Source organism: Dendropsophus ebraccatus, chromosome 2, assembly GCF_027789765.1.
Source record: "Dendropsophus ebraccatus isolate aDenEbr1 chromosome 2, aDenEbr1.pat, whole genome shotgun sequence".
NCBI lineage: Eukaryota > Metazoa > Chordata > Amphibia > Anura > Hylidae > Dendropsophus > Dendropsophus ebraccatus.
In genome coordinates this window covers 66,434,562-66,462,293 of record NC_091455.1, presented here as the reverse complement: position 1 = coordinate 66,462,293, position 27,732 = coordinate 66,434,562, and the positions used below count along the sequence as shown (strand labels likewise).

General features: G+C 43.4%; 1 protein-coding gene across 3 annotated transcripts in view; it reads left to right on the top strand.

Moving 5' to 3' along the window:
* Nucleotides 1–452: 452 nt before the first annotated feature.
* The window catches only part of OSBPL1A (oxysterol binding protein like 1A), a 100,296-nt gene continuing 73,016 nt past the window's right edge, over nucleotides 453–27,732 (top strand). Inside the window, exons 1-13 of one of the 3 annotated variants that reach the window (XM_069957691.1) lie at nucleotides 453–728; nucleotides 7,011–7,133; nucleotides 9,214–9,299; nucleotides 11,169–11,243; nucleotides 12,162–12,273; nucleotides 14,130–14,215; nucleotides 16,484–16,628; nucleotides 17,901–17,968; nucleotides 18,052–18,096; nucleotides 18,626–18,699; nucleotides 19,197–19,260; nucleotides 19,625–19,720; nucleotides 23,924–24,046. In XM_069957691.1, coding sequence (XP_069813792.1) covers nucleotides 623–728; nucleotides 7,011–7,133; nucleotides 9,214–9,299; nucleotides 11,169–11,243; nucleotides 12,162–12,273; nucleotides 14,130–14,215; nucleotides 16,484–16,628; nucleotides 17,901–17,968; nucleotides 18,052–18,096; nucleotides 18,626–18,699; nucleotides 19,197–19,260; nucleotides 19,625–19,720; nucleotides 23,924–24,046 — 1,203 coding nt within the window. In that variant the 5' untranslated portion in view covers nucleotides 453–622. Of the gene's footprint in view, nucleotides 729–5,262; nucleotides 5,841–7,010; nucleotides 7,134–9,213; nucleotides 9,300–11,168; nucleotides 11,244–12,161; nucleotides 12,274–14,129; nucleotides 14,216–16,483; nucleotides 16,629–17,900; nucleotides 17,969–18,051; nucleotides 18,097–18,625; nucleotides 18,700–19,196; nucleotides 19,261–19,624; nucleotides 19,721–23,923; nucleotides 24,047–27,732 lie in introns of those variants that run through there. The other 2 variants (XM_069957692.1, XM_069957693.1) reach the window with 2 other exon arrangements.

Genomic DNA, 27,732 nt, shown 5'->3' with positions numbered 1-27,732 from the left:
CCCACACAGATCCCCAGTCACCTAACACAGACGCAGACCATAGAAGCCCTGGTCGATGTGTATGGAAAACAGAAAGGAAAATAAAACGGAAACTAGAGAATTTACAGCAAAAGCAAAGAAAATCGCTTTGTTATCTGGGTGGTCGTCGTATGAAGTCGGTGCTGCTCCCCTTCAGGTGTCGGGAAAAGCTGGAAACAGTCCTGGGAGACGTTTCCCAAAATTGGATCCAGCTTTTCCAGGCACCAGGAGCAGCAATGAGCGGCCCCACGTTTAGTCAGCAGGCAGATAAGCGGACCGCCCAGATGACACAGCCAGTGGCTTCGGTTTACGGTGAATTCGCTCATCTCTAGCAGCCATGATTATTATGTGCAGCAGATGCCAATGTCAGCACGCCACACAGCGGCCACAAGCTGTTACTACAGCTGATACCCCGTACTGCCATATGAATAACTGCAGCAGGAGCTGGTGCTGGGAATAACCGGGGAGGGCGGCCTCTGCCCAGTACCAGGCTTATGCCCCCGGTGAGGCGCCCCACCCCCGGTAATGGAGGCAGCGGCACACGCCGGCCCCGTGCGCTCCATCTGGGAGGAGACAAACAGGAAGTGTGATCATAATACGGTCCATGTGTACGGGGGAGGAGCCGCTCCTGTATCCATCCCCGGCTGCAGCCACCGGAGCCGTATATTACACCACTACACGGAGCGGGGACGTGCTGGGCGCATTGTGTGGTAAGTGGGAACTGTGAGCTACACGTCTCCTCTCTGCACCCGGCAACAGGCGCCGCAGAGTGTCAGGTGACGCAGCGGTACCGCCTGGTGGGCGCCGTGTGACTGCACGCTTATCCACACTGGCGTCTGATGCTGGGAGCCTCATACAGTCACTCTGTTATATGTGTATCTGTGTCTGCCTGATGGTCAGAGAGTGTAGAACAAGTTTAGACATGAAAAAAAAGTTCTGCCATTGCTAATAGCAGCCTGCCCCGTTTTCTGCCTTTATCCACTGGATTGTCCTGCCACACTGTGTCCATGGTACATACACATCAGCGTCCATGGTACATACACATCAGTGTCCATGGTACATACACATCAGTGTCCATCGTACATACACATCAGTGTCCATGGTACATACACATCAGTGTCCATGGTACATACACATCAGTGTCCATCATACATACACATCAGTGTCCATCATACATACACATCAGTGTCCATCATACATACACATCAGTGTCCATCATACATACACATCAGTGTCCATCATACATACACATCAGTGTCCATGGTACATACACATCAGTGTCCATGGTACATACACATCAGCGTCCATCGTACATACACATCAGCGTCCATCATACATACACATCAGTGTCCATCATACATACACATCAGTGTCCATCATACATACACATCAGTGTCCATGGTACATACACATCAGTGTCCATCATACATACACATCAGCGTCCATCATACATACACATCAGCGTCCATCGTACATACACATCAGCGTCCATCCTACACATCAGTGTCCATCGTACATACACATCAGCGTCCATCCTACACATCAGTGTCCATCGTACATACACATCAGTGTCCATCGTACATACACATCAGTGTCCATCGTACATACACATCAGCGTCCATCGTACTTACACATCAGCGTCCATGGTACATACACATCAGCGTCCATGGTACATACACATCAGCGTCCATGGTACATACACATCAGCGTCCATGGTACATACACATCAGTGTCCATCGTACATACACATCAGTGTCCATGGTACATACACATCAGTGTCCATCGTACATACACATCAGCATCCGTGGTATGTGCACACCAGCGTCCGTGGTACGTGCACACAGTTTGCATCATGCATAGAGCCCCATGATAAAGAGACATACTGCATATCACACATATACTTTTTATGTATGTGGGGGTCCGTGCTATTCTGTCCAGCATCCCTTTTGACCTCTGTCAGGTGTATGGGGGGGCTATGCATGTGTTTAGTGCTGCCATCAGGACCTGTCCCAATGTTTGCATTATACAGCTGGAGTCTGATTGGTTCTGTGACCAGACCTGTTAGGCCAGTTTCACATGCAATGGATCTGCAACGGATTTCACACTGCGAACACCACTACGGATCCCCTTGCCTGTCAATTTAAATGAGATCATTTTCAGGCGTACCGGAATCGCAGTTGAGTTCATGCGTGTGAAACTGGTCTTAAGGTCCCATTACACTTTTGTTGTCCAGCAGTATAAGGTGTATGTTCCTCTCCTGAGGTCAGTGGACTTAGGGGTTGGGCTTGATGGAAAATCACAGTTGATCCCTTTGTTCTGGGAGAGATAAGTCAGAGAGCTCTGGCTGCAGCTTACCTCTCCCCATAGAAAATACAGAAATGCCGTGCCAAATGTTATATGGGGAGGACGGGACAGGAAACTGACGGCTGAGCAATCTTTCGTCTGTTTTGTTGAATGTGTATGGGGGTCTTTATTCCCCCCACCTGGTGCTGGGCCCTTATTCAACACTGATATCGCTCTGGCTTACAGCTCTGACGTGTTGTACCGTCACTGGCTTTAGCAGTCATGTGCTCTACTTACTGCTATCATCTCTCAGGCGTCATAAGTGATTCCAAACCCTTTCTGTTTTCTGCTAGTGGCACCCGCATCAGTCTTACCACTGCTTTTAGAGCAGAGCGGTGGTCTGTTAACCCTGACAAAGCAGACAAGTTTGCTAAATGATTTTATTTGCAAAAATATTTAACTTGATGAGTCCTATAAGTATAACTATATTAGATGAGACAGGAATACCCCTATATACTGAGCTGTGGCACCAGGGAAGTGCCCAGTGGGCGGGCCTCCTGGCCAGCTCCCCTTGAATGATAGATCACTTCCTATCCACAAAGCTGGGAGTGACCTATTACTCTAGCCATTCCGGATTGGTGGGAAGCCAGGGAGACCGCCTCCTAGACACTTCTCCGATGCCATGGTCCAGTTTTTCTTTGACACACTGGAACCTTTCGAAATAATGCATGTATTTGTTTGTGACAAGAGGCATGTGAGGGGTTTCCTTCTGCACATGCTTCAGGCAGCATAAATCCTCTCATAGTCTCCCTTAAGGATTTTAGATTGACCAATTACTCTTCCAGGCCAAGAAAACTGCAAATGCAAGTGGTCCGGAAAGAGGAACCAGGACATCAAGTGACTTAGTCTCCATATCTGAGAACACTTGTGTTCTGTCATCATGTGGCCGGGTCACACATTTATTTCCTAAGCCTCCTATGTGTTATCTGCACTCTAGTTATCATCCAGGCAGCTATAATAACCGAAACATTGTCACTTCTCCATTTATAGATTCCTTTACAATCATCTTGTTATGTCAAAGGTGACATGTTCTTCTGGACATCAGAGATGTGCACTGCTGGGGATAGACCCTAACAGTGCTGAGTATGGGCCCTATTCCAGCGGACGATTATCGTTTGCATAATCGTTAACGATTAACTACTTCAAACGACCGCTATTGCGAAAGACCTTAAAACGTTCCCTTATTTCCATAGAACGATAATCGTTACTTATGATTGTAATTGCGATCGTTTTTTCTTCGCTATTTATTCGCTATTGCGTTCGTATCTATTGCGAACGACCGAACAATGTCTTATTCAATGCGAACGTTTTGCGAACGAGCAACGATAAAAATAGGTCCAGGTCTTATAAAGCGATCACCGATTTCTCGTTCGGTCGTTAATCGTTAACTGCATTTCAACCGAACGAGCATCGTTTAGATTCGAACGATTTAACGATAATCTGAACGATCGTCCGGTGGAATAGGGCCCTATGTCTGAATACCATGAGGTCACTGACCACTAGGATTACCTTTTAGGCATTTATGTTTGACTGACCATATGATCCCCAGCATCTTCATAGGGAGCTCAGTAGGGTCAGGGAGGGGGAAAGATCGGTGCGTGTACCTTTCCCCTTGCAATGCCAGTCAGCCACAGACACACAAGAGGAGGCCACCAAGGGATTCACCTCTTCTCCTGTGAGGACTTTTATTTATTTTTTACCTGTAATGTTCCTGTTCACTGATGGCAAGCAGAAGTGCATGCCTCCCAAGTGTCTCTCTTTCTGAGGGACAGTCCCTACTTTTGACCCACGTCCCTCTTTCCCTTTTTGCCCCTTACATGCTTACCTGTCCCTCTTTTTGACCTAGGAATTAGATTTGCATAAATAGACTTTGTATATTGCTGTAGAAAGTGTCTGGTTTCTTACTTGATAAGGCCCCGTTCCCACTGAGCAAAGGTAGCGGAATTCCACGACGGAATTGTCTGCCGCGGAATGCCGTTAGCCTCCTGCTCATAATGGGAGTCTATGGGAGGCGCGCGCTCCTGCCCTGTCCGCGCTGAAGAATGAACATGTTCATTCTTCAGCGCGTACAGAGCAGGAACGCGCGCCTCCCATAGACTCCCATTATGAGCGGGAGGCTAACGGCATTCCGCGGCGGACAATTCCGTCGCGGAATTCCGCTACCTTTGCTCAGTGGGAACGGGGCCTAATAGACACAAATGTGCATATTATTTCATCATGTGGGGCAAGTTGGATCCTACAAATTGTTATTTTCACGTAAATCATGTGACATTATGGCCTTTTTCATACATGCAGACTCATTGATTTCTATGGCCCCATACACACATCTATAGGTGTTACGGATCCGTTTGGCGGACATGATCTGTGACGCGTCCCTGTCACCTATCTGACTGTGGGTCTCTGCAAATGCGGACAGTTACTGAAACACATCCGTAATCCTGTCCACAGTTGTGGGTCCGCAATTACAGATGGAGTCACTGATGTGTGAATGGGACCAACGTATACATTCACACATACAGGATCTACTGCAGATCTTAGTGTAGCTAAATGCATCAATCTGCAGCAGATCCTGTATGTGCGATTACATTTTTGAATTGAAAAGTATAGAAATGTCTGTAAAGTTTTCCTCGAGTGACCGACAAGTGTCCCTCTCTGGCCGTCCAAAAAGTTGGGAGGTATGGAAGTGTAAAACGTTGTTTACAATTAAAACACTAAGGGGGAGATTTATCAACCATGGTGTAAAGTGAAACTGGCTCACTCGCCCCTAGCAACCAATCAGATTCCACCTTTTATTCCTCACAGACTCTTTGGAAAATGAAAGGTGGAATCTGATTGGTTGCTAGGGGCAACTGAGCCAGCTTCACTTTACACCATGTTTGATAAATCTCCCCCTAAATATTTTGGAACATTACAGAAGTCTTCAACATATGTGAAACTAGAACATTCTTTGAAGCTGCTTCTGGTTCATCATCTGTCACTGTCACTGAACGTGTTGGTTATGAATGATGAAACCTAGAAGTGAAAGACGAGTCATATATTGGAGACATACTGTTCTGTGTTGTTTAGGGAAATAATATCCTTGAAGAGGATCTGTTACCAGTAGAGAGGAGTGCGACTTGAGTCGTCTCGCTCTGCAGTTGGGTCAGACACTTATACGTTGTATCCATGTTTTCCTGGACTCCCTAGGGCTGCGTCCAACTTCATCAGCCACTGGTATTCAAATGCAAAGCGATCAGGCTTCTTTCTCCCAGAATAGATTGAATGTAGTCACAGAGACCAAGACCCCATGGTATATCTTGTAGATGCACTGACCTAACAGCAGAATTGTGCGACAGGATGTGACAACAGAATTGTCACTGCAGCTCTGGAGGTGGTCCTGGCCAGTGATTGGCTGAGCGCTCTGTCAGCTCAGACAGGCCGCTCCGAAGCTGATGCTGCCGCGCGGGACTGGGAAAAGGAGAAGACCTGCGCCTGGACAGGTAATGTATGATGTTTGTGAAATCGTTGGTCGCCCTCCGCGCCCGCTATTCCACATAGCGATGATTTTAGGTTTGAACCGAAATGAACGATCAGCCGATGACACGATCATCGGCTGATCGTTCTCTCCATTCCACGGAGCGATAATCGTCCGAATCAGGCCAATTCAGACGATTATCGCTCTGTGAATTAGGCCCCTAACAATAGAATAGTTATGGCAGCCCTGCCGTATACATAGTGTCCCCCCCTGTAGTCGCTAAAACGCCCCCCTCTCTGTGTATGCAATATACAGGACATCTAAGTAGACACTTGTCCTGTACATTGGGAAAAGTTGGGGCCATGTACGGACATCAGTACAGGTTTAGTGCTCACGTGGAGGGCTGTTCGGATCAGCGGCTGCCGCAAGTAGTGAGCGATCATCCATCTAGCACTTGGAGAGGTCAAAACTGGTGACAGATTGTCTTTTTAAATGTTCACACTACAGAATCAGTGAGGAAGTGGTGTTATGTTATATTTTTTCTAAATTGCAATCAAAATCTTAGACTTTGTGTGCTCGACTTTCTGAGAAAAGCTGAGTGGGAAATAAAGGGACAAAGTGCTGCATGCAGAGACCTTTCAGACAGCTGTATGCCTCCAGAGCAGCTAGGGGGCTGTGCCAGGATCGGGGTCTATAAGGACATGGTTTAATGCCTAGGCACGGATCATGTAGAGCATGGGTCTCAAACTCGCGGCCCTCCAGCTGTTGCCAAACTACAATTCCCATCATGCCTGGACAGCCAAAGCTTTAGCTTTGGCTGTCCAGGCATGATGGGAATTGTAGTTTGGCAACAGCTGGAGGGCCGCGAGTTTGAGACCCATGATGTAGAGTGACCTGCACAGAATAAATCGCATGCCTCTAACACTAGGTTCACACTACGTTTTTTTTTCATCCGTTTTTTTTAAAAAAGGATAAAAAACGGATTGCAAAAACGGATGCAGTTGTGTGCATCCGTTTTGATCCGTTTTTCCATTGACTTCCATTATAAAAAAAAACGGATCCGTTTTTTTTTTGACGGACACAAAAACGTTGCTGACACTAGTTTTTTTTGTCCGTTAAAAAAAAAATGGATCCGTTAAACGGATTGCAAAAACACAGTGTGAACCCAGCCTAACCTGTACATTTTTCCACTCAGACATGAACGGTGAACCGGAAGAGCAACTTCTCCACAATGCTCGAAATGGAAACCTGGATGGAGTCCGAACACTTCTAGATGGCTACAAAGAAGGAAAGCTTACCATTAATCTAGACTGCAAAGGTCAATGCAGTAGTTGTTTACGATGAGTATTGAGAACCTCTTCTATAGACACCTTCCCCTGGTTATAATGAAGTTTTGTTCTGTCCCATTGTGAGAAATCCTTTTATTTGGCTCTTTATTACAGTAGCTGGTATTTCACATAATTTTACATAGAGCTGTAAGAAATCTGGCTAGCTACAATATTAAAGGGGTTTTCTGATTTATTATTACTTGTCCTTTATCTACAGGATAGGGAACAAGTATGAGATCGCGGGGGTCTGACCTCTAGGTCCCCTAGAGATCTCTAGAGCGGTGCCCCCCGACCGCTTTGATTTGAATATAGACACGGGTGGGCACATGACCCGCAGCTCTATTCATTCTCTATGGAGCAGAGTACAGTCCTTGCCTCTCTGGCCGCTCCATAAAGAATAAAAAACAAAGTAGTCAAAGCTGCTCTAGAGAACCCTGGGGTCCCAGAAGTTGGACCCCCCATGATCTCATAATTGTCTCCTTTCCTGTGGATAGGGGACAAGAAGTAATAATACATCAGAAAACACCTTACTGTCAGGAAACTGGTAGAAAGTGATCAGTACAGCATTGGGCTATGTTCACACAAAGTATTTTTTTGTATTTCTACGGCCGTTATTGCTGATTGCAAAAAAAATGTGCTATGGCCTTTTAAGCACAAGGAGGAAAAAACGAAAACGCAAAAATCGAAATTGGCTCTGTCCTTAAGGGGTTAAAGTGAATGGAGCCAAATTGTAATATCACACACAGCCTGAGGACAAGGGTGGTGCGGGTTTTCTAATCCTAGATAACCTCTTTAACATACTGATTACAACATCAGTCGCTAGCATACAGGGAAGCAAATTTTCTACAAATGTTAAACGGCCTAAAGCTATCCTGTGCTGACAGCTATCGCTATTAATTTTCCCCATGTACATGTGCCAGCACTCTGGTTGTGGCTTATCTTTCCTAGTGTTTGCTGTTGGGGAGAGTTGGGAGGTCACTATTCACAACAGATGGTCAAACTCCGCAGGTTTGGGTGACACTCACCTAGTGTGCATGGCCAGCTTAGGCTACGTTCACATTAGCGTTTGACCATCCGGCACCATTCCGTCTACCTTTTCCGTTTTAGAGTAAGCAAAACGGAAACTGTCCGATCCGTCAAAATCCCCATAGACTCCCATGATATATTAGTGTGCTCCGTTTGCCCTAATTGTGCTCCGTTTGCATGCAATCCGTTCAAAATCCGTTTTTTTGAACGGAAGAAAAAAATGTTTGCAGTATTTTTCTTTCCGTTTAAAAAAAACAGATCACGAACGGAAAGTGCACTTCCGTTTTTTTTTTACATTTTAGTCAATGAGGACGGATCTAAAACGGAAGGTATTTCCGTTCACATCCGTTTTTTGCACTGAGCCTGCGCAGAAGCAGCAAGAAACCAAAGAAGAAAAATAAACGGATAGAAAAACGGATGCTGACTGATGCAAACTGATGGACAAAAGCCAGTTTTTTTAAGCCAAAATACAAACGGACCATTAAAAAAGATGAACATTTTGCAATCAGTTTGCATCAGTCTGCTCATCAGTTTATGCTCATCCGTTTAATTAATATAGATGGATCCGTTAGAAACAAAGAAAAACGCTTGTGTGGCCGAGCCCTTACTATGTGAATACTTCCACTGATTTCCAGTGAGGCTAGGTTCACACTGCGTTTTTGCAATTCGTTTTTTTGCAAAAAAACGGATGAAAAACTGATGAAAGAAAAAACGGATGCATTTGTGTGCATCCGTTTTGATCTGTTTTTCCATTGTAAAAAAACCGGATCAAAACGGATCCATTTGTTTAACGGACACAAAAATGTCAGCTACGTTCTTGTGTCAGTAAAAAAAAACTGATCCGTTTTTTTTACAATGGAAGTCAATGGAAAAACAAATGAAAACGGATGCACACAAATGCATCCGTTTTTTTCATCCGTTTTTTGCAAAAAACGGATGAAAAAAAAACGGATGAAAAAAACGCAGTGTAAACCCAGCCTTACAGCCTGTAGTGTTGTTAAAAGCTGCATAATTATTAGAGTCTAAAGTAAGATGTTCTTCTAGGTGAAAGCAAGTCCAACATGGGATGGACACCTCTTCATCTTGCATGTTATTTTGGACACACAGAAGTGGTAGATGATTTATTGAAGGTAAGTTTAAATGTTTTCAATAAAATGCATTTTATTTGTTATTCTTTACTGCCTTTAACCCTTAGACGACCCAGGGCGTATAGTTACGCCATGGAAGTCTGTCCCCAGACGACCTAGGGCGTAACTTTACGCCCTGGGTGTTTCTCACGCTATGAAGCACGCTCCGGAGCGGAGCGCGCTTCATAGCAGGTGGGGGCCGGCTGCAGTGAGCAGCCGGGACCTCACCGGTAATGACACGCTGCAGCGATCGCGCTTTAAGTGTAAGTGACAGGGGGAGTCCCCTGTCACCTACCGATCGGGACCCCCGCAGTGTGACTGCGGGGGTCCCGATCGGTAAAACGGGCCGCCGGAGCTCTCTCACCTGCCTCCGTGCGGTCCGATCGGCGCTCTGGTCACTGAGCCTGCACAGGCAGGCTCAATGAGCAGAGCGCCGATAACACTGATCAATGCTATGCCTATGGCATAGCATTCATCAGTGTAAAAATCCAAGTAATGAATGTAAAAGTCCCCCAAAGGGACTTCAAATGTGTAAAAAAAAAAAAAGTTAAAAACACTAACACACTACCCCAAAACCCCTCCCCCAATAAAAGTTGAAATCACCCCCCTTTCCCATTATATAAATAAAACATATAAAAATAAATAAATAGATAAACATATAATATACCGTAGCGTGCGTAATTGTCCGATCTATTAAAATATAACAAGCGTCATTGCGAACGGTAAACGGCGTACACGAAAAGAGGGAAAAAAGTGCGCGGATTACCGATTTTATGTTACATTATATATATAAAAAAATTAATAAAAAGTGATCAAAACGTCCGATCTTCACAAATATGGTATTAATAAAAACTAGAGATCATGGCGGAAAAAATGACACCCCATACAGCCCCGTAGGTGAAAAAATAAAACCGTTATAAGCGTCACAATAGTCCCATTTTATTTATAATTAATTGCCAAAAAAAAGGATTTCATTTAAAAAAAATATATAACATTAGAGAATCTGCGTAAACCTGCATATGGTTGTGTTCGGACTGACCTATAGAATAATAGTGTCATGTCGCTTTTACCATATAGTGCATTACGTAGACACAGGAACCCCCCAAACGTTACCATATTGCATTCTTTTTTGCGATTTCACCAATTTATATCTTCATAAATAATATATTTGGAATTCCATCATACATGTTATGGTAAAATGAAAGACGCCATTACAAAGTACAACTATTCCTGTAACAAATAAGCCCTTACATGGCCTGTAGATAAAAAACTGAAAGTGCTGGAGCTCTTAGAAGGGGAGGAGGGAAAAACGGAAACACTAAGATCAAAATTTGCGCGGTCCACTGGGTCATTTTGGGCCTGGTCCTCAAAGGGTTAAAGGGGTAATCCAGCAAAACAAAAATCTCTCAAATTAACTGGTTCCATAAAGTGGCAGAGATTTGTAATTTACTTCTTTTAAAAATCTCCAGTCTTCCAGTACCTGCAGGACGTGGTGTATTCGTTCCAGTCTGACACAGTGCTCTCTGCTGCCACCTCTGTCCATGACAGGAACTGTCTAGAGTGGGAGAAGTTTTCTATGGAGATTTGCTGCTGTTCTGGACAGATCCTGTCACAGACAGAGGTGGCAGTAGAGAGCCCTGTGTCAGACTGAAGAGAATACACCACTTCCTGCAGGACATACAGCAGCTGAAAAGTACTTTAAAAAAATGGAAATACATTACAGATCTCTGGCACTTTCTGACACCAGTTGATTTACAAGAAAAACATTTTGGAGTACCCCTTCAATGTGGAAACATATTGCTTGAGTAGTTAATTTAAATGACAGTTCTGGGTAAGAAGCACTTGTGACCTCCTTCCTCTTGTTCTTTGTAGGCAGGAGCTGACATCAATGTTCTGAATGACATGGGGGACACTCCCTTACACCGAGCTGCCTTCACTGGACGTAAGGTGAAAAGCATGCTTTGTTTCTGTACCTCAGATTAATAAGCGAAAGGTGAAGGGTTGTTCTCTTTAGGCTGGGCTCATGTAGGGCAGTGAGGGGGCTTTACCACAGCTTGGTATCAGGAGTCTGCTGTTTTAAGGCAAGTTTGCTTTTTGTTTTTTTTGGTTATTATTTACAGGGATTTTCAATAAACTATGAAAATGTTACCTTAAAGGGGTACTCTGGGCGGGAGGACTGTTTTCGCTATGGCCGGGGAAGAGATGGATGAAGGCAACAAACAACAACGTCCACTTACATCCCCGGGTCCCGCATCACGCTGCTCCTGTCTACGGTTCCTGGCCACTTCCTGGTCTGTGACGCAGCTTGAGATGTGATTTTTCCAGCCCGCTCAGCCATTTAGCGGCTGTAGCAGGATTTTGCCTCTGCAACTGAATGGCTGCGGGGGGCGGAAACATCACATCTTAAGCCGTGTCACAGACCAGGGCAGCGCAATGTGTCGTTGCCTTCATCCACCCCTTTCCCGGCCATAGCAAAAACAGCCCTACCGCACAGAGTACCCCTTTTAAATAACCAAAATGTAACATTCTAGTTTTCTTCCATATGAGATGTCAGGAGAACCAGGCAGCCTTGTACAGCTTGTCTGTGTGTGTTTCCGCAGGCCGATTTCCCAGCTATTTGCACCTTCTCTTTGTGTTCTTTATAATAGAATAAATACTGAATAATGAACCAGAACCTGTTCAGCATTGACTACATACATGATGTTAGGGGCAGCCAAAATAATGTTGTTGTTTTTTGCATCCCGGGGCGGCTGTACCAGTGAAGAGGAGTCTGTGACTGATGGAGCCTCTGAGGAGGTTTCATGTTTGTTAATGATGGAAGATGCTATTTTGCTATGGGCGTAAATATACTTAAATACATTTCAGGAGCTGGTGATGTTATTGTTGGAGTCCAATGCAGACACCACTGTGATAAATGGAGAGGGTCAGACAGCGGCTGATGTAGCCCAAGACAAAGAGATTAAATCCATGTTGGAAGGTAAGGTTCGCTTTGATGTTTAGCCCAGATAAAGCCAGAATCTCATGGTGTGGATGTATCGCCAGCCATGCTGTGAAATACTGTTGTAAGTCAGGGTTTAACTGCAAAGTATAATATTCACCTATCTGCAGCATTGGCTATGAGTGTCTATTCGGTGGCAATCTGACTGTTGGACACCCCTGTTCCCAGTGGTCAGACTTCCAGCAGTCTTTAATGAGCAAATCTAATCCAATTTGGTTTAATTTTGGCCAATATGAGGTCCGTATATGATTAGATCCTGGGCCAGCTGTATTAAAAATTGTAGTCAATAACACTGTTCAGCTCAGCCGCCCAAGTCTGTATAGCAAATAGGCTTGGAAACCACCCGAACTGTGGCCAGAATTACTCATGGTACAATGCAGTGTTTCTATTTACCACAAGATGGCACATTATGTCCAGGGTACTTAAAGTGTACCTGTCCTTGTAAGAAAAACTTATGGCATGACAAAAGATTTGATGGGTCCGGGTCTGAATGCTCAGACTCGTACCGATCAGGAGATAGAGCGGGAAGAGGATTGCAGCTACAGTGCGCCCTCTTCTCTCTCAGAGTTTAAAAAAAAAGAGTTGGGCTCCTTAGGAGCCCATCTAGAAGTGTTTTTTTTTTTTTTTTTTTTAACACTCAGACAGGTACACTTTAAACTTATTCGTTAGTACAAAGCATAATACTTGTCAGTGTGTGTGTAAAATATATATATATATATATATATATATATATATATATATATATATATATAATGTGTATGTGTGTGTGTAATATAAATTGCAACATGCAAATGTTACACGTAAGTGGATACTAAGACAGACAGTAGCTGTGACGGTTTTCTGCAGGCTATTTTTTTGCAGCATGTCCTATGTGTTAGGTTTTAGCTGCAGTTTTTCTCTATGTACTGACACTGACAGCAGTGTGCAAACAGCCTTTACCTCTGTCTCTGTTCACACAGTTTAATGCCCCTATTCCACAGGTCGTTTAGAGGAGCAAACGAGCGCTCTCAGCGCTCGTTTGCTCCTCGTTCCCCGCTCGCTGCCGCCGCTATTCAACGCGGCTGCAGCGAGCGGGTGAGTGCGGGAGGGGGCGACTGGGAGCTGCGGGGGGGCTGCCCGGGGGATCGCTGATCGTCCGGGCAGCCCATAGGATATAGCAGCGTCTGCTGCCGATGCTCCTATTCAACGGAGCGACGGCAGCAGATCGCTGCTATATCAGTCGCTTGTTTTTCAACATGTTGAAAAACAAGTGACTGCAATGATCAGCCGACATGAACGATGTCGGCTGATCGTTGCACTCTATTCCACCGGACGATTATCGTCCGTAGCGGCCGATATCGGCCGAATACGAACGATAATCGTTCCGTGGAATAGGGCCTTAAGTGAGTTAAATATGCAATAATAAGTCTGTAGGATACTGTGAGGCATATAAGGTATAAATGTTCAACAGGTTAACAACCAAGAGAAAAAGGAAAAGGTTTCCACCTACTTCCTTTTATCAATAAGAAAAAAAAAGACAGGAAGGGGATTTAAGAACAGGAAAAACCATAACCAGAGCATTAACACTTTGTTTTTCATTACACTCAGCATATAAGTGAAATCTCCCAAGAGCCTATGGATGCTGCCCATGTATGCTCCAGGTTTCAGGCTCATATGCCAGATATGATATGATATGGTATGGGATATGATATGAAAAAAAGCTAGATGTAAAAAGGCTAAAACTGTTCTGATGATACAGCATGTAAAGCTGCCCAGTGTTAGATGTGAATATAGTAGTATTTCAGTGTAAGTTGTTCTGTTATGTCTCACGGATCTTTGTGATCATTGTGTAACAGCTGCACAACGAACACAGGAAAGAAAACTAGAAGAGATGCTTCTGGGTGCCGCCAGAGAAGGAAATCTTGCAAAACTGTCAGAACTGGTGAGTTTTCTAGTCAGACCACAAATTTTTGCCATGTCACATGTCAAACATGTTCAATTGGCTGGGGTCTTGGTGTCGAGACCCCTTCCCTTTTGTATAAATAACATAAACATCAGCACAGGTTCAGATCATTCTTTCAGGCCACTGCCCATGTCAGGGCCAGTCTCCCAGCTTCTCCAAATGCCAAATTGCAGGGGATACCAGAAGGAGCTACTAAAATATGCTTTCCTGCACATGTTCTGGGGGTTATTACAACTGCATGGCATATTAGGCAGTGGATTTGGAGGAATTAAGCAAGTGTATACCAGAAACTAAGGGAATGTTTCTACAGCTCCAAACCTCATTGTCCAAGAAAAAATAACTTGTCATCTATCCACAGCATAAGGGACAAATAAGATCATTGGGATCTACGTATCGCCCGCATCGGTCCCCGGCTTCTGTGTTATGAATAGAGCAGCAGGTACTGCATAAGACCCACGGCTCTATTTATTTCTATGGAGGAGCTGAAGAGAGGCGAGTAAGCACTCTTCTGTCTTTCTCGTCTCTCTCCTGCACGTCCATAGGAATGAATAGAGCCGCGGGTCACGTGCAGTACCTGCTGCTCTATTCATAACACAGAAGCCAGGGCCGAAACGGAGATCGGCAAGGGGTTCCGAGGTAGGATCCCCATGATCTCTAACTTGTCCGCTATCCTGTGGATCGGAGAAAACTTACCCCTTTAAGACTATGGTCACACACTGTCTTGTTTTTGGGCCATATAACAGTTGTCCTAAAACAAATTTTAAGTCCAAATTACGGCTGTAATTTTATAGTGCCAGCTGTTGTTTTTTACAATTACGGCCTATTGCACAGTGCTTTTAGTTTAAAGGGGGAATCCAGGCGCGAGGCCTTTTTTTACAGTATTGCTGCCGAGGGGGTGGATGAAAATGATACCTCCCCAGTTCCAGCGCCGCTTGGGTATCCAGCCGCTTCCTAGTCTTCCTAAAAATGATGATTTAAGCCTGCTTAGCCATTCAGAGTCGTAGCGGGTCTCGTCGCTGCGGTTGAATGGCTGAGCGGGTTTGAAACGTCATGTCTTAAGCACCATAACAGACTAGGAAGCGGCAGGAGACCAGGGGACTTAAGCAGCATGATGCAGGCCCCAGTGATGGAGAGAACAACAGACATCAGAGAGACAGACAGAGAGAGGGGCACATTAGCTTAACTAAACTAATCCTATATACGTTGTGTATATGAATGTGGCATCTATTTTTACAGCTTACATATTTTTTCCAATGCTATTTTGCTGCAAATTGACCAAAATCGCTGTAAGAATGATGCAATTCGCAATTGGCTCAATTCTTGCAAAATTTAGCCTTTTTAAATCAGAAATTCACAGTAAAGAAAATTCAGATTTGCATTTGGCACAATTCTGACTAAAATACTGCCATGTCGCTATTTTAGAACATTTGGGGGTCAAAAATGGAGAAATAAAAAAATTGCGACAATCATGGAAAAACTGCATCATTTTTAGGCTGGGTTCACACACAGTATATTTCAGGCAGTATTTGGTCCTCATGTCAGGTCCTCATAGCAACCAAAACCAGGAGTGGATTGAAAACACAGAAAGGCTCTGTTCACATAATGTTGTAATTAAGTGGATGGCCGTCATATAATGGCAAATATTTGCTGTTATTTTAAAACAACGGCTGTTGTATTGAAATAATGGCCGTTATTTACCGTTATATGGCGGCCGTCCACTCAATTTCAACATTGTGCAAACAGAGAATTTCTGTGTTTTCAATCCACTCCTGGTTTTGGTTGCAATGAGGACCTGACATGAGGACCAAATACTGCCTGAAATATACTGTGTGTGAACCCAGCCTTATACTGCAAATTTGTAGTAAAAAATCTTACAACTTTAGAAAAATGTAAAAAATTTACGATAAATTGCACAACTGCAGAAATTTTTTTACATTTTGGACTGTATTAGCAGTAAAAAAAGTATGCAATTTTAGCAAGAATTGTAATATTTATGGTAAAATTGCATAAAAAATATGCAAATGTTTACATTTATTTATATTGTAAACATAAAATGAAAGGATAGTGACACCTAATGGCCAAACTTATAACTTTAAATTTTACGCAAATAAACTTTTTTTTTTTTTTTTTAAATAAAAATGAATTAAAAATATGCTAGATGTTAAAGACAATGCCCATTTAAAGCAGACTTGTCGGGAGCTGTGGAGTTTTTGCATATTTCTAATGCATGGTTGTATTTTTCTCTAGCTAAACAGAGCAAAGCCGCCTGATATAAACTGCACTGACCAGCTGGGTAACACACCTCTGCACTGTGCTGCATATAGAGGGATGAAGCAGTGCGCGTCAAGACTTCTTAAAAGTGGAGCAGATGTAAATATCAAGAATAAAAGCAGTAAGTCTTCCAATCAACAGTAAGTGATTCCCAGCTACTGGAATGGCATTCTGGGTAACACATTTACTCTTTTGAACTTGTTAGATTATTATTTTTTTTTAATAGGAGTTTAAAATTTTCTTAGACATTTTAATGGACATCTTTAATCCACGAGCTATTACCTCTACTATTTGGAGGTTTATGATTTCCTGAGATCAGTGCTTTCGTGTCTGCACCATTGAGTACAGTGGCTCAGTACAAGCACATGGTGAGATCCTAGTTGCCCCCCCAACACATACACACACACACATACACATACACACACACACATACACATACACACACACACACACACACACACACACACACACACACACACACACACATACACACACATACACATACACATATACACACACATACACTCACTCTCACTATGGTGGACCTGACTGATCTCAAGAACAGGGAGATAATTGTCCCTGAAATGAATAGTATGGACCATGCCTGCACTGCCACCGCTCAGTTCATTGTATATGGGGCCGCCAAACATTCCCAAGTGCTAAAGACATGTTCAGTAACTTCATAGAGAATGAAAGGGGCAGTGATCTAATTGGCCCTGTTCACACCATTAATTCCAGGGACAATTATGTGCCCATTCTCAGGATTGGCGGGGTTCCCAGTGGTTGGACCCTACCAAGCTTGCTTTTTATCTCCTATACAATGGGTAGAACATCCAATTAATGAGATGGGAAAACCTGTTAAATGACCAGAGGTTATAGACTGTATCTTGATACTTTAGCTTGTAGTAATCTCAGACATTGCATTGTTGTTTTTTATCTGGAAAAACTAATATCGCAGAGCAGCGTAGACAGCGAGTCGATAGGCACACTGTTGCATATGTGCAGATGCTATGGTTGACATATGTTGAGGGTTACTTAATGTATATTGCAAATGTATCTGCGCCATACGTGCAAAGCATTTACTTTGTCCCAACCTTTCCCTAGTCTATACATCTTGCATACAACCCATTAGAATGTTTTGAGGCACCAGGTTACCTCAGTTGATTTATTCAAGTTCTTTTGGGTGCCTTTACACAGAGACATTTATATGACAGATTTTTGAAGCCAAAACCAGGAACAGACTATAAACAGGGAACAAGTCAGATCCATTCCTGGCTTTAGCTTCAAAAATTTGTCAGATAAATCTTTCTGTGTAAACGCACCCTTACTTTATTATAGATGTTACTTGGAGGGACGAATACTTTCTGAATGTCATTTATGTATGATTTCCCAGACCAGAAGCCGATAGACCTAGCCCAACGTATAGAAATAAAGCAAGTACTGCAAGGAAAGGCTGGGAAGGTAAGACCTATTCATTTAGCTGCATATCAGACAGTATGACTGTGTTGTGTTGCATTTGTTGATTATCTGTCCTTTATTTGCAGTATATACTGAAAAATCTCCAGAGGTTTGAAGGCCCATTGTGCAAGGTGGGACATAGTCAGTAAATGTAATGTGTCTACAGCCCTTTCCTGTTTTTATTTTTTTAGTTTTAGTTTTAGTTTTTTGTTAGTGATAGTTGCACTTTAAATGTTGATTCCATAGATCTATGCAAATTTTGTTACATTGCTGCCTCTATTTCTGTCTCTAAATCTAAATCCACAATAATGGCCCTTGCACACTGAATAAAAGAGGCTGAATTTACGAGCGGAGTCCGTGCAGCAGATTCTGCTTATCGTTATGCCTGTCCTATTACTTTGGCATTTCTCTTGCACCTCTTCTCTCTGATCAAGGAATGAACATGTTCTTTCTTCGAGCAGAGGCGTAAGAGAAATCCCATTGAACCTCCCTGAAATAAACCTATATCTATCCTAAGATAATAAGAAGGCAAATACTAATAGGGCAGACTAGCTGGACCAGGTGGTGTTTTTCTGCCAACCATCTTCTATGTTTGTATTTAGCATACAGTGGTCTTTGACTTTTGCACCAAGCAGCTTATAAATGTTTTCTCTTTTTCAGAGTTCACGATTCTTTGGGTGGAAGGTCTTTTGGGTGGTTCTTGAGCATGGCGTTATGTCTTGGTTTCAGAAACAGTAAGTATTTTACCATCTATTTATCTTTTTCAGCAAAATATTTCTTCTTTGATATTTATAGTAACCTTCTAATAGTGTTCTTTGTCGTGCTATATATTACATTTGCCATAGTAATGGATGGTCATTCACAGGTCAGTTGTTCGGCTCTTGTAATCTTTGGACCATGGAGTTAACTTTTAAATGAGGAAATTCCATAGGAAGAGTTAATACCTCCAAAGAGATTTGTGTGTGTTTGGGAGGGGGGTGAGGGTGATACTGATGGGATGATCATGTAGTGATAGCTTGGCATGTTGTGGAAATGTCCCACTAGGTATGGAGATCTTTAGTAGTGTGAGGCAGACTTCTACTATGCTGTAAGCGACTAGAAGAATTCCACTTCTCCTCCAAAGCGGCCTTAACAGCAGTACTACTGATATTCCCTGTAACCAAGTGAAGTATTGTTTGTTGTGCTCTTTTGTGTCCAGCTATTCCATTTATTCTATAAATATACCCTCTAGGTCAGATGCAGTAAACAATGTGCATCGGCAAGGCTGCAAACACCTAACACAAGCTATTTGCACGGTAGGACCCAGAAATCCGAATATGGATTGTGTTGTGTCTTTTATATTTTTATTGTGTCTGTCTGTTATATAACATATCACATTAGTGTTAGTAATCGGCTTTGATGGTTGATTCGATGTGGTATACTTACTATGCTCTTTTATATATCTTAAAGCTTTTTGATATACTCAATGGCAATTCTGTAGCTAGTTATTGCAGAGGGAAGCACACTGCTCCTAAGTTGAGGTAGATCCCAGCTCTACCATAGAAGTCACTTAAAGTCCTAGAAAGTGGAATGGTTCATAGAAGATCACAGGGAAAGTAATATACCCTCTATAATACATTTTGAGAAGTGTATATTATTATAAACTGCTTTTTATTGCAGGTGAAGTCGGACAGTGTGTCATTCTCTGTGAAATGTTTTGATGACAGCATTCACAATTTCAAAGTTCTTCCCAAGAACATAAAGCATACAAGAGAGGTTTGTATCCCTGCGTCAGGGCAGTTTCTAGGGCATTTTGTCAACAGGGCGAATCTTGATAAAAGCGCCCCCCCTTAACTCAGTTCAGCCCTGGGGAAGGAAGGGGGACTTTATCAAGATTCGGGTTACTAGGAAGAAGCAGTGTGTGTATTGCGGCATGGAGCAGTGTTGCACCCCTAACAGATAATGTTCAACTGAATACAAAATCATTATACAGTGACTCACAGGTGACATCTTCTTTGATCTGAGGCGTCACTTTCCTTTTTCTCTCCATCTGGCCCGGACCACCATGAAGACTTGCAGCTACAATTCATCTCTTCAGAACCTGCCAGACAAACATTTTAGGCTCCGTACATTTCTAGCAACTTCCCCTTTTCCCCTCCTATAGGATTCCTAACTGTGGTAATTTTGCTGTTTGGTGCATTAAAGTAGGTAGGTATGTGGGTGCCCCCTGTATGTAGAATCCCCTGCTGTTCCACCCATATAAGAATAATTTACCCCTGCATTGCCCCACATTGAGTAATAATGTCCCCTGCATTGTCCCCATATACCAATAATGTCCCCCTGCATTGTCCCCATGTACTAATAATGTCCCACTGCATTGTCCCCATATAGTTATAATGTCCCCTGCATTGTCTCCATATAGTAATTGTCCCCCTGCATTGCCCCATTTAGTAGTAATGTCCCCTTGCATTGTCCCCATATACTTATAATGTCCTCCTTTACTCCCCCATATGTTCCCCGGCATTTCCCTTATAATAATAATGCCCCTCTGCATTGTCCCCTTATACTAATAATATCCCCCCTGCATTGTCCCATATAGTAGTAATGTCCCCCTGCATTGCCCCCATATAGTAGCAATGTCCCCCTGCAATACCCCCAAATAGTAAAAGTGTCTCCCTGCATTCCCCCCCCCCCCCAAAAAAAAAACAAAAAACAAAAAAAAAAACATTATACTCTCCTAATACTGGTATGGAGCCGGTCCTCCTCTCTTCAGCTTGTCAGACGCCGGAGGGATCTCCCAGCAGGTGCGATGACGTCACCCCTGCGCCTGCTGCAGGATTCGGCGGCAGCTGAAGAGATGGGGCATGGGGTAAGATCCGGAGGAAGGGGGAGCTGGAGGGGGGCAGTGCTGAGGACATGAGCGGGGTCTAGAGGGAGGGGGAGAGGTGCCCACATCCCAAAGCTCCGTGGGGTCTGCGGTTCGTTGCATGGCCCCCTGGGGGGGCCATATGATGAGTGCACAGGGGCCGGGCGCTGTCGGGTGCCCCTAAGCTGTGGGCGCCCCATGCGGTCGCTCGGCCTGCCTGGTACTAGAAACGGCCCTGCCTTCCGTGTTACACGCTGTATAATCTATGTGCATTATTATTATTTACCAACAGAGGGTATGATGTATCCTAGTTTTGGTAGGGCTTGTGTGGGAGTCATTCATACGCTATGGTTTAGATAGAGATGAGCGAATCTCAAGCGCATTTAGGTGCAGCTGTATCCATGTTTTTCAGGACTCCATAGGACTGCATGCAACTTCGGCAGTCATCAGTAATCAAATGCCGCATGCTCGGGTTCCCTCCATCTCTGTGAAGTTTTTTCAGTACTAATCTGCAGTGATCACTATTAGAGATGAGCAAACCAGGTTCGGGTTCGAGTCCATCCGAACCCGAACGATCGGCATTCGATTAGTGGTGGCTGCTGAACTTGGATAAAGCTCTAAGGTTGTCTGGAAAACATGGATTCAGCCAATGACTATATCCATGTTTTCCACATAGCCTTAGGGCTTTATCCAACTTCAGCAGCCACCGCTAATCAAATGCCGAAAGTTCGGGTTTCGGATGGACTCGAGCATGCTCCAGGTTCGCTCATCTCTAATCACTGTCCTTCCTTGAAAAAAATGCAAAAGGAGACAGGACTTCTAATAGAAAACGCGTTTTTATTCCACGCAGCAAAGCGGCATTTCGACTTTGACTAAGCCTGTCTCAAGCATGACTTAGTAAGAGGTAATAGTTAGAGGCTTAGTAAAAGACGAAATGTCACTTTGCTGTGTGGAATAAAAACATGTTTGCTGTTGGAAGTGCTGTCTCCTTTCTAATTTTTTGGAGTTTCAGACTGATGGATGGTCCATTCCAGAGATGCGAGCACTTAATGAACTTTGAATCTTATCTTCTGTGCTGTTATATTGAAGGAACTATCCTTGCTTGGACCACCTGACAGACACAATAGTTTTCTGTGACAAAAAAGGAATTGTTTACAAAGGAAAATTTTTAAAGACCTTCTCGATCTGCCCTTTTTGAATAGATTTCCCCCCCCCCCCCACACACACACACACACACCGTCGTGTTGACAACCGATGTAAACTTAGAGGGGTTGTCCCAGGGAAAAAAATTCTAGTCAAACCAAGACCTACATTTTGAATATATTTTTTTTGTGTTTACACTTAATAAATGCTAATTTCACCACATGTCCTGTTTCATTTACCATCTGATCATTTTACCGTGATCACCTTGTTAAGGTTAGGTTCACATTTATGAAGTAGCCTACATCCAGGGTATACATCAGCATAACAAAATTATCATTGGACATTGACTGAACAAAGTCACCAGTAGACTGTATTCAGTGCATTGAAATGGACATGACACTAGAAAAGAAAGGGCATTTAACAATTACATTACTAAGAGTCGTAAATACTAAAATGTTCTGTATTTGGGACTGCATTTAAAGGACAACTCCCATGAAAAGCTTTTTCCCAGTAATTGAAGCACATTACAAAATTATTTAACTCTGTAATGTGCTTCAATCACCTATCTGCCCTCCTTCCCTATCTTTCCCCCCTCCACCCCCCCCCCCACCAGGAAGTGAAGGAAACTCACACATACCTAATTACTGTTGTCACCAGTTTCTTCTCTCAGGTCCTTCTTGTAATTATGAGTCATCAGCAGGAGGGCTGGTCCAGCTCCTGTTACACCAGCCTTCCCCTCACCTGCCTTGTCAGGTAACTCGGCTTGCTCAGCTCCCATTGGCTGAGCAACTGCAAGCCATCTGAGTCATGTCACTTGCTTATCTTCCCTCTGGACAGACTCCCAGCACATAGGCAGCTCCCCCCCCTCCCCTCATACTCTCTTCTGCTGCCGAGTGGACTCATTGAGTGAATGAGTCATGTCACTAGGGAAGATAAGCAAGTGACATGGACTCAGATGGCTTGCAGTTGCTCAGCCAATGAAAGCTGAGCAAGCTGAGTCACCTGACAAGGCAGGGGAGGGGGAGGCTGGTCTAACAGGAGCTAGAGCAGCCCTCCTGCTGATGACTCATCGTCACAAGAAGGAGCTGAGAGAAGAAACTGGTGACGACAGTAATTAGGTTTTCGTGAGTTTCCTACACTTCCTGGTGGGGGGTGGAGGGGGGAAAAGACAGGGAAAGGAGGCAGATAGGTGATTGAAGCATATTACACAGTTATATAACTTTGTAATGTGCTTCAATTACTGGGAAAAAGTTTTTCATAGGAGTTGTCCTTTTAAATATAAATATCTGACCACCTTTAAATGGCTTTTCTGCACTGCTGTATCCTGGAAAGTTAAGCTTGGGGCAGCTAGGCCTATTAAAGAGCAGGATAAAGGATTGGAGATAGCTGCCATGTAGAGATGAGTGAATATCGAGCATGCTCGAGTTCGTCCAGTCATTCAGCATTTGATTAGCGGTGGCTGCTGACATTGGATAAAGCCCTAAGGCTATGTGGAAATCATGGATATAGTCATAGGCTGTATCCATGTTTTCCAGACAAACCTTAGGGCTTTATCTAACTTCAGCAGCCACATTACATTTTTTTATAACTATTTTTACTTTCAGTTAGAAGGTGAGATGGCAGAGGCACAGGCAAGTTTCATGTCTGTGGTGTTACGGGTCGTCATGAAGTTATTGTTTCTCCAGGGAAATTCTGCAAATGATATTTACACTGAGATGTCACAAACACTAGGGTAGAGGTGTCATTCCTACAAACCCGGTTTTATTATTTCAAGACTATATATTTCACCAATAAGATGAACCCCGCAGTGAGTGCCCCATAACCTCAACAGAAAACAAGCCTGAGCCTCTGCCATCTCAACTTTGAACTGAAATTTAAAATTAGTTATAAGAATTGTAAAAACGTGTTGTTGTTTTTTTTCCATTTTAGTTTCCTTGTGTCTAATGGTACTTTTACATCATTACTTACAGGACTGGCTGGCAGCCATTGAAGAGCATTCAGCTTACAGCACTCACTACTGCTCTCAAGATCAGCTCAGTGACGATGAAGATGAAGACCCGGTGCTTGTAGAAGACTTAAAAGAGTTACTTGAGGTAAATTGCATGGCAGCCAGGATAACTTTGGCTTCCTGCATCTTAAAGCCAATCAGACTAGAATACACTGGACATGTACTGTATGTCCCTATACCGTACTGTACTGACTAATTTTTCATAACAATGATAATTATAATCATGTATACTATTCAGCAGGTAAACTATTGTTTCTTCAGAAAGAGAGAATGGCAGATTATATTGGAGATCATAATTGTTCAGTTTTTTACTAGTTAAGCGTTATCAAGTTTAAAAAAAATAGTAAAAAGGGCCACAAACACGATAAAACAACAAGCCAATCGGTGATCCTCTTGCAAGTTTCGGTCATCGCCTTTGTCTTTCTTTAGTTGCAGTGGTCATTCATCAGCCGCTTAAATTGAATTCTTTTTACATCTAGTAGCTCCCCAACCATTGAAAATCACTCCATGCTGGCTAATAAATATTTAAATGCCACTGACGAACTCAACAGCATTTAAACCTAGTAATGCATGTTACTGTTATCTGCCTAGTGGGGCAGATGGGCTACTTATGGCAAGATCGTGGGCAGTTGATCCACTGTCATGGCAGCTCAAGGCCTACACTAATGCTACATGACAGCTGAGACTGCTCTATTGTTACAGTCTTTTATTAACGGCTTCATAACCAAGCCCATGGATGTACAAATGTCTGGGTCAAATTAATGCAATGTTCCTCCCCGCCTTCTAAGAGCCATAGCGCTTTTATTTTTCCACCTACAGGGCTGGTTTGGCTGGTTGCCATTTATTGTGCAGGAACAATAATGTTATATTTTAACCCATAGCTGCACCAGGACGTTATTTAACGTCCTCGTGCCGCTATGGGAGTTCAGAGGGGGGTCGCGCGGCGACCACCCTCTGAACTGCCGCGATCCCGGGTGCCGCGTGTAGCCCGGGCTCGCGGCTATTAGCGGGCACGGTCCGATCGCCGTGCCCGCTAATTAAGTACTTAGAAGCAGCTGTCAAAGTTGACAGCTGCTTCTAAATACTTCCTGATATGCATCCCTGGTGGTCTAGTGGGGGGATCGCCCCCCTGCGGCGCGATTGCGGGGGGGCGATCCCTGCATCCATACCGGGCCGGGGTCTGCTCCGTAATGGCGCTGATCCCGGCTCGGCATTCTATTGCTTTTGGCTGCAGCAGCCAAAAGTAATAGAACACCGATCTCATGGATTCATGCAGTATAACTATACTGCATGGATCTCTATGAGAGATCAGAGTGCATATACTAGAAGCCCCCCAGGGGGGCTTCTAGTATATGTCTAAAGTAAAAGAAAAAAGTATTTTTAATAACACAAAACCCCCTCCCCTAATAAAAGTCTGAATCACCCCCCTTTCCCCATTTTATAAATAAAAATAAATAAATAAATTAATAAACAAACATGTTTGCTATCGCCGCGTGCGTAATCGCCCGAACTATTAATTAATCACATTCCTGATCTCACACGGTAAACGGCGTCAGCACAAAAAAATCCCAAAGTGCAAAATTGCGCATTTTTGGTCGCATCAAATCCAGAATAATTGTAATAAAAAGCGATCAAAAAGTCATATATGCGCAATCAAGGTACCGATAGAAAGATCACATCATGGCGCAAAAAATGACACCTCACACAGACCCATAGACCAAAGGATAAAAGCGCTATAAGCCCGGGAATGGAGCGATTTTAAGGAACGTATATTGGTTAACAACGGTTTGAATTTTATACAGGCCATCAGATACAATATAAGTTATACATGTTACATATCGTTTTAATCGTAACGACTTGAGGAACATGCATAACAAGTCAGTTTTACCCCAGGGCGAATGGCGTAAAAACACATTTCCCCCAAATAAAAGAAATGCGTTTTTTTTTTTCAATTTCACCACACATATAATTTTTTTCTGGTTTCCCGGCACATTTTAGGCAAAAATTACATCTGCCTTAGCAAAGTACAATTAGTTGCGCAAAAAATAAGGGCTCATTTGGGTCTCTAGGTGGAAAAATGCAGGCGCTATGGCCTTATATACACGAGGAGGGAAAAACGAAAACGCAAAAATGAAAACTGGCTGTGTCCCCTAAGGGTTAATAGATCTGACATTTTCGCAGGCTATGATATATAATATGTTTATTTATTTTACATATTTTGATTTTTATAATGTGCAAGGGGGTATTTTAAACTTTTATTTGGGAGGGTTTATAAGGTTTTTTTAATACTTTAAAAAATTATTACACTTTAAAAAAAACACTTTAATTTTACTGTAAAACATGCAATTAATCCCAATCAGTCAGTGACAGGGGCTTGTGCTGTCACTGACTACCTTAAATGCTGCAATCACTGTGCATTGTGGCGTTTAAAAGGGTTCAAGGACAACTCCCATGAAAAACTTTTTTCCCAGTAATTGAAGCACATTACAAAGTTATATAACTCTGTAATGTGCTTTAATCACCTATCTGCCTCCCTTCCCTGTCTTTTCCCCCCTCCACCCCCCACCAGGAAGTGTAGGAAACTCACACATACCTAATTACTGTCGTCACCAGTTTCTTCTCTCAGCTCCTTCTTGTGACGATGAGTCATCAGCAGGAGGGCTGCTCTAGCTCCTGTTACACCCGCCTCCCCCTCCCCTGCCTTGTCACGTGACTCGGCTTGCTCAGCTCCCATTGGCTGAGCAACTGCAAGCCATCTGAGTCATGTCACTCTCCAGACAGACTCCCGGCACATAGGCAGCTCCCCCCTCCCCTCATACTCTCTGCTGCTGCCGAGTGGACTCAGTGAGTGAATGAGTCATGTCACTAGGGAAGATAAGCAAGTGACAAGGACTCAGCTTGCAGTTGCTAAGCCAATGGGAGCTGAGCAAGTTGAGTCACCTGACAAGGCAGGGGGAGGCTGGTTTAACAGGAGCTAGAGCAGGCCTCCTGCTTATGACTCATCGTCACAAGAAGGAGCTGAGAGAGCAGCCTGGTGACGACAGTAATTAGGTATCTGTGAGTTTAGCGCACTTCCTGGTGGAGGGGGGAAAAGACAGGGAAGGTAGGCAGATATGTAATGTAATGTGCTTCAATTACTGGGAAAAAGTTTTTCATGGGAGTTGTCCTTTTAATGACACACAGAACAGGGTATGTGCAAGAGGAACGTATATATACACATTGCTGACATAAAGGAGTTAAAGGATTTTTCATCAATTTACCTAGAATATAACGGTTCATTTTCCGTCTGCCTCCATATGACAGAACATGAGGTCTTAGCTTTGTTTTAAGCTTAGTGGTGAGAATAGAAACTGCAAGTTTTTACGATTAAAGGAGAAGTCCGGCCAAAATTATTTTTTTATATGTTATTACTTATGAAAAGGTATACAATTTTCTAATGTACATTAATTATGGGAAATGCTCATATACTGCTATTTCCCTTAATTTAGTGTATCAGGAAGTGTTAGAATTCTCTCAGATCCAGTGACGTCACAACGAAAGGTGTAATTCCTATGGAGTGTCCAGCAGGTGGCGCTCTTTATATAGAAGTCAATGAGTACCATTGACTTCTATATATAGTGCGCCCCTGCTGGACACTCCATAGGAATTACAGTGTATGTAATGTAATGTTATGCACTGTACTTTTGGGGACTTCATGAATACATTTATATATAGAATACTTTGGGGAGCAAGTGTCCTTGCTCCCCAAAGTATCCCATAATTGTATTCAAT